We start from the raw sequence: 7756 nt of genomic DNA on the forward strand, positions 1-7756 counted from the left end.
TGAACAGGGACGCAGGGTGAGGCAATTGGAGTACCCCTTCAGTGGGTCTATCTAAAAGACTCCCAAATTGCATAACTCTTATATCTAAGGGGAAAAGAAAGTTCTTGAATTGTGAATAGGAGATGTGAAGGAGAAGTAAAGACAAGAGTAATTAGCCATTACAAGTTCTAGACAGGGAACTAGAAAAAAGAACAGGGCAATTTTCAAATGTTCATATGAAAGTCCACTGGCATTTCTTGACAAGGGCTTCCAAAATCATCCCTCTATTGCAGAGCCCATTTTCTAAGAATGCCTGGAAGGTCAGTTCCCAGTTCATCATCTTCTTGACAAGGGGAGAATCAGCTTTAGGGACCAGAACAAAGTCATCTCTTCTGATCCCTCTGTACCCTAGTTAATCCACAGAACTAAATTAGAAACATTTCTCTGAAAGTCTGCCAAAAAACCTACTGTGATGTTAGGGCACTCCCATGGCAAAAGCGATTTTTTTTTTTTTTTTAGCTACCACCTAATATCTAGCATTCCTTCCAAGAAAAAGATTTTTATTAGTAGGGGAGCTACTTCAAATGTCTTGCTAAGGCAGCTGCTAACTTATAATCACAGGAATTGTAGATAAGAGTACTAAAAAGGAACATGGCAATAATGATGTCTCCGTTTTGCCTTCTTTACCTTAAACCAAGTAGGGAAAATAGAAACAGGTTGTTTTGTTTCCCATGGTTATGAACACTAAAATCTTATATATTTTTAATGATCTTTCTGTTTTTGAGAGGGTCTTGCTATGTTACTGTTTTCTTAGCCAGCTTCATCTTATATATTTTTAAAATACTCCCCTAAGGGGCTGGAGAGATGGTTCAGTGTCTGATCTTGCAGAGGACCAGGGTTTGATTCCCAGCACCCACAAGGTGGCTAACAATCATCCATAACTCTGGTTTCAGGCAATCGAACACCCTTTTCTGACCTCCACTAGCATTTTATGACATGGGTGCACTTACATGCATGCAGACAATACACTCATACATATAAAATAAAAATAAATAAAATAAAATACTCTCATAAAATTCATTAATTGTTAAAAAAAAAAAACAGGAAGCCAAGAAACAAGTATCAGGGTACATCAGAAAATTTAGTGTTTCAAATATATCATATCCAAATAATGGTACATTTGCATACACAGTAAAAACCTGATACAAACAGCTGAATGGAGCAGGAGAAATAGCATAATAATCATAATTTATTATTCAGTATAAATTTTCATGATTACTAATTATTACCACCATGGATATCCTGATTTAACAGATCCTTGATAAAATCTGTTCCTTAATAAAGAACAATTTCTAAGGGCTGAAGAGATGGCTTAGTGATTAAGAGGACCTCAATTCCCAGTACCCATGTCAGGCAGCTAACAACCTAAGGCCTCCATGTGCTCCAGTACTGGTATACATACATATAAACATGACTAAAAATAAAATAAATCTTAAAAAAGAGCAATTTCTAGAAAACTAAGATTGTTTAAATTGTTTAAATTACTACAATCATCTACTATAATTTTTTCAAAAGCTTCATTTTTGTACTCTTATAGAGACATATCTGTTATATAATACTGCTCTTACTGAATTAAAGAGTATATATTAACTATACTACACTGACTTTTCATGAGTATTCACTGTACAGTTTCCTTGAAGATTTGAAAGGAAAAAAAATTTTGAGGAAGAGGGCCATAAGATGAAATTTTAGTCACTTCAAAACACATCCTCTGTTCCAAAGTCTTAATGAATTAATTATTAAATGTTCACTGAACAAATAAAATTTCATTAAATTAAAACACCCACTATTGATACTAACAATTCACTGACCTTATTGATAAAAATACAATGTTATTATCAAGTGCTATGACAGGGGCCTAAAGTCTCAGCACTGGGCAGAAGCTGAAACAGGAGGATCACTTGTGTCCAGAAGTTTAAGGCCAGCCTGGGTAACATAGTGAGAGCTCATCTCAAAAAACAAACAAAAAGGTCCTTTTATTCTAATTTGGAGGACATAAGAAGTGCTAGATAGAGAAAATAAGCCCCCAGCTTAAATGTTACTAGAGTTTTCAGCTGACAGAATACCAATATGACTAAAATTGTGAGACCTATAGATCTTCAACACATCGTGCACTTGGAAGACAATTACCGCATCTTCAGCTTTCACAATTTGGATATGAATACTCTGAGATTTTTTTTTTAGTACATTTAGATGACATTTAATAAAGTAATTAAATCTCTTACTCTTCCTTGTTGGTTAGAACACTCCACACAGCTGACTTGGATGTTTCCATGCTTAGCACCAGGAATGATCTGCACACATTCAAAGTCACTTGCCAAAATAACAATATCACAGCCTGATCCATACGCCTAAAAAGAAAGTTTTATAACATGTAAGACATACAACTTTTGTATTATTATATACTATTTTATCTTAGATTTGTTGCCAATATAAAAGCATACTTTGACACATTTTACAAAGTCGCAAATAAATTAGAACACATCAAAAAATAAATTGAGGGCATTCCATGTGTTATCATTCAACAACTGCTATCAAGAAGAGAAAGTCCTTCCAAATTTTTTGTTTGTTTGTTTGTAGTTTTGTTTGGGGCGGGGGGTCTTTTGAGACAGGGTCTCCAGGTAGCCCCCGCTGGCCTGGAACTGACTGTAGACCAGGCTGGTCTCACTCTCACAGAGATCCACCTACCTCTTTGCCCAACTCTTCCAGTTTTTATATACTAGCTTTATACTCTGCTAGTTCTGAGACACTGTGTTTAGTTTCCCCCTAAAACTCATCTCTGAAAACCTAAAGAATAAAATATTAAGTCACCAAAGACTGCAACTGTGTTCTCGGGGTTCAAACCAGGCTTGAGAAAATTCTAGAAATCAGACATGCACTTTGCAGCACAATCTACGTGACTTAAAGAGCTGGTTAAATTAGCATGACTAACCTGAGGCAGGATGTCAATGCGCTAAGGCAAAGACTAAACCGAACCACATCAACCGCCCAAGTGAATCTCTGATGCAGCCTGCTTCCACCTTAACCAACCTCAACAGGTGTATAGGTAGAAAAGGAAACCAACCCAAACTAGTTGATAACTTACTTGAAAACAAATTGATACATATAAAACAGTGGACAAATGTAACCCTACAGTCCGGAGAGATGGCTCAGCGGTTAAGAGCACTGACTGCTCTTGCTGAGGACCGGGGTTCAATTCCCAGTGCCCACATGGCGGCTACGAACCGTCCTTAACTCCAGTTCAGGGGAATCCGAAGACTTCTTCTGACCTCCGTGACATTGCATGACACGAGTGCACTCACATACATGCAGGCAATACACTCATATACATAAAATAAAAATAATAAAATATATTTTAAAAATAAATAAATTAAAACAATTGTTGGGGAAATCCCTCATTCATTATAACTGCAATGAGTAAGACCATGTATTTCTTCTGCCACATATCTGTTGTGTATAATATTCCTCTATTGCAAATTTGTGAATTTTATAATGACACAAGAGGCAGGGACAAAAAATATTTTTATTTTTCTTCTAAACTCTACTTATGATTCAAAACAACTTAACAACCCAATTCTCAAATGAAAAGCTTCATTAAAAGCAATATAAGGGCTGAGGAGATGGCTCAGTGGGTAACAGCACTTGCCACACAAGCAGGAGGACCTGAGTTCAGATCCTTGTATCCACATAAAATGCCAGGCATGGCCTTGAACACCTATAACCTTTGGGTCGGGGGGTAGAGGCAGAAGGATCACTGGGACTCACTGGCCTGGGCAAAAAAAGGCACACTCCAAGTTCTGTGAAATAATCTATCTCAAAGGAATACGGTAGAGATTCATAAAGGAGGTCACCCAAAGTCCTCCTCTAGGCATGCAGTTGTACACACACAAATGTAAAATTTGTGAGGTGGTATTTTTGCGCTCTATTTCTATACCCTTAAGCAATGTGATCATGTCCTACAAAATACATAGAGCATTCCAACTGCCAGGGCTGATGTGATAACGCCTAAATAAGTGATGTATGTCCTTAAAAGGTTCACATGCCCCCACTAATGAAAGAAATTAAATAAAGAACCAAAACTCATGCTCTTCCTGCACTTGAGAGACAGAGGCTGATGGATATCTGTGAGTTCCAGGCCAGTCAGATACCCAACACAGTGGAAAACTGCCTAAAACAGAGGCAGAGATGGGAGGAGGAGGAAGAAGAGAAAAGAGGAAAGAGAAAGAAAACAGAGGAGGAAAGAAGAGGAAAGAGGAAGAGGAGGAGGAAGAGGAGGAAGAAAGGAGGAGAAAGAGGAAGAGGAGGAGGAAGAGGAGGAAGAGGAAGAGGAAGATGAAAAGAGGAGGAAGAGGAAGAGGAGGATGAAAAGAGGAGGAAGAGGAAGAGGAGGGGGAGAAGGAAGGGGGGGGACAGCAGCCAGGAAGACAAATATTACTTCTACTGGTTAAAACTTCCAAAGTTACCAAGGTCTTCCCATAATTTCTGTAAACCATTCTCAACCCACGTGTTGACAAATATCAAAAAGTTCACTAGAAGGTCTGGGAAGATGGGAAGCCCAGTGAATAAAGCGCTTGCTATGCACACACAAAGACCTGAGTTTGGATGCCCAGATCCATGTAAAAGCCAGGTGTGTGGGGCTGAAGAGATGGCTCAGCAGTTAAGAGCACTGACTGCTCTTGCAGAGGACCCAGGTTCAATTCCCAGCACCCACATGGTGGCTACAAACCATCCCTAACTCCAGTTCCAGAGGAATGCGAAGCCCTCTTCTGTCCTCCACAGCATTGTATGATATGGGTGCACTCACATACATGCAGGCAACACACTCGTACACATAAAATAAAAATAATAAAATATATATTTTTTTAATTTTTTTAAAAGCCAGGTGTGTGAGAGTGCATGCCTGTAACCCTAGTGTTTGTGGGATGAGGACATGTAGATCCCTGGACTCATTGGCCAGCCAGTCTAGCCAAAATGATAAGCTCCAAGTTCAGTGAGAAACCCTGTCTCAAAAGATAAGGTGGTAAGGGGGAGTTGACCTTTTTTAAGAGAGTGACACTAGACAGGATGAACAGGCTCCAGTGAATGAACATACACCAAAGGACATCTGGGTAGCTGAACTTGACTTGATAGGCCATAACATATATGACAAAATGCATAAAGTCCTGTGGTGGACTATAGGCAGGGGTGCATATAGGGAAAGGGGGGCTAAATATGATTAAGATATATTGTATGAAATCCAAAAACAGTCAATAAAAATATATTTAGAAAAATAAAATCCCAGAGCTAGGGAATAGTTCATTAGGGAAAAACAAAAATAAGGTTAAGGATGATAGAGGAAGATAATCGAAGCTGACCTCTGACCTCCACATGGACATGCACAGACAAGCACACCTGTACACACATGCACAGCACATATGTAAAATAAAACTGTTGGTGGGCGTGGTGGCACATACCTTTAATACCAGCCCTGGGGAGGCAGAGGCAGATCTCTGTGAGTTTGAGGCCAACCTGGTCTAAATAAAAAAATAAATAAATAATAAAATTTTTAAATTATTTATTATTATTTATTATTAACATGATTAGAAGAAGCATTTCATTACAGCATAAACATATTCAATAACAATTTCCTGAGCAAAGATGCATCTCTTTCAAAATTGGCTGTAAATTTTTTGGTTCATAGTTGAATTAATACAGTTATGACACTGAACTCAGTATAAACCCTATAAGACATAAAATTGAGTGAGGTTTTAACCTTTAAAAGAGATCTCCATTTCATTTTAAAATATACTGTTTCATACAGAAAAACACATTTTTAACGCTACTAACACTTAGATGTTTGCACACGCATTTCTACTCTCTATATATCTGATTATTACTAGTCATAATTGGTTACTTTCTGAGATTCTTGGCACCTGAGCATGGATATAAAGTCATCAGGTAGATTTCAATGGTAAGGTTTTTCACCCCTACTAATTAACATGAAACAAATTTTTGTTTCTTCCTCAAATATAACTCATTTTATTTGATTTTGTGTGTGTGTATTTCATACAGAACATCCCAAACAATCTTATTCATCTATATACCCACTTCCCAAATGGCACCCTCCCATAGCCCACCACCCCCCACTAGAGCCTATATACTCTCTGTCATCCCTTTTACTGTCCACTGTGCAGTCAGTTCCCCCAGCAGTTCCCCAGTGCTTGTCTATCTGCTGAATCTAGTCAGCCTATCTAGAGTTCCTTGTTTTAGGGAGATCAGCTCTTCCTTATCTAGCATCAATCAGTTACCAATATTCCTTTAGATAAGATTGGGGTCTGCTATTCATTTTAGCAGTTCTATGCTGGATTACTGTCTGGGAGTCTCTTGGGCCACCCTGGCCAACAACTCAAAGGAAGGTATCTCCTGTCTGGCTTTGTTTCTTGTTAGGTAGCCTTGGGACTATGGGACTCTTAAAGAATTCTATTGATCCCTTTAATCTTTGGTTATACTTTCCTTTTGGGTATTTAAGACCATACAGTTGGCCCAAATAAACCAATTTATTTTTATTCTTAAGGACATTTGAGGATCTGTTCCCCAAGGGTCACATGGGCTTGGAAGGAGCCCCTGGTTCCTTTCTTTTACCAGTTCTACCTATGTGAAAATAAAAAATAATTTAAACATTTAAAATATATAAAATATAATTTAAAACATTTTTAATTGTTTTTAAAGTTCATTAAAAGAACAATGAATGAATTTCAATCAAAGGAAATAATAGCAAAAATAATTTTTTAGTATTTTATTATTTTTATTTTGTGTATGAGTGTATTGCCTGCATTTTTTGTTTTGTTTTTTGTTTTCTTTGGTCTTTCTGAGACAGGGTCTCTCTGTTCCAGCTGGCCTGAACTTCCTATGTAGACCAGGCTGCGCTCAAACTCACAAAGATCCATGTGCCTCTGCTTTCCACGTTCTGGGATTAAAGGCATGTGTCACCACACCCAGCTGCCTGCATGTATTTAAGTGCATGTATCATGTAGTGCCTACAGAGGTTAGAAGAGGATGTCAGATCCCCTGGAACTGGAGTGATGGATGGTTATTAGCTGCCATGTGGGTGCTGGGAGCCAAACCCAGGTTCCCTAAAAGAACAGCCAGTGCTCTTAACTGCTGAGTCATCTCTTCAGTCCTGCAAAAATAACTTTTCCCTTTAACATTTCATAATTTCCAAAGCATATGGTCACCAAAATGGCTCACTGAGTAAAAGGAACTTGCTCCACAAGCCTAACATCACCCTGACCAAATGGTGGAAGGAGAGAACTGACTCCCTCAAGTTTGTCCTCTGACTTCCACATGTGTGTCATGGCATTAGCATACACACAAACATGTTAAACAAAGAATTACCAAAGTACCTTATATCATTATCTCAACAAAATATTTTTATGGAAAAGCCAAGGACTTTTTAGCTAATTTGAAATCAGTCTTCAATTTTCATTCTGCCATAAAATCTGACTTTAAGCAAGTTACTTTAGTTCTCCAAGCATTTCTTCCTAGTTAAATATGAAAAATAGAAGCCAGAGAGCTGACTCAGCAGTTGAATGCATGCTGTTCTTGTGAAGGACCCAAATTTGGGCAGCTCACAATTGCCTGTAACTCCCAACTCCAGGGGATCTGACAGCCTCTTCAGGCTTCCAAGGCCACCTTCTCTCTCTCTCTCTCTCTCTCTCTCTCTCTCTCTCTCTCTCTC

The 7756-nt window shown here is 38.3% G+C and overlaps 1 protein-coding gene across 1 annotated transcript in view; it reads right to left on the bottom strand.

The window, feature by feature from the left end:
* Dmxl2 (Dmx like 2) overlaps positions 1-7756 on the bottom strand; it is a 180376-nt gene that overhangs the window by 157829 nt on the left and 14791 nt on the right. The window contains exon 2 of the mRNA XM_029561949.1: positions 2265-2390. Within this exon, the coding sequence (XP_029417809.1) occupies positions 2265-2390 (126 nt within the window). The remainder of the gene's footprint in view (positions 1-2264; positions 2391-7756) is intronic.

The sequence above is a fragment of the Nannospalax galili genome, unplaced genomic scaffold (assembly GCF_000622305.1).
Source record: "Nannospalax galili isolate Female #2095 unplaced genomic scaffold, S.galili_v1.0 scaffold213, whole genome shotgun sequence".
NCBI classification, from domain to species: Eukaryota; Metazoa; Chordata; class Mammalia; order Rodentia; family Spalacidae; genus Nannospalax; species Nannospalax galili.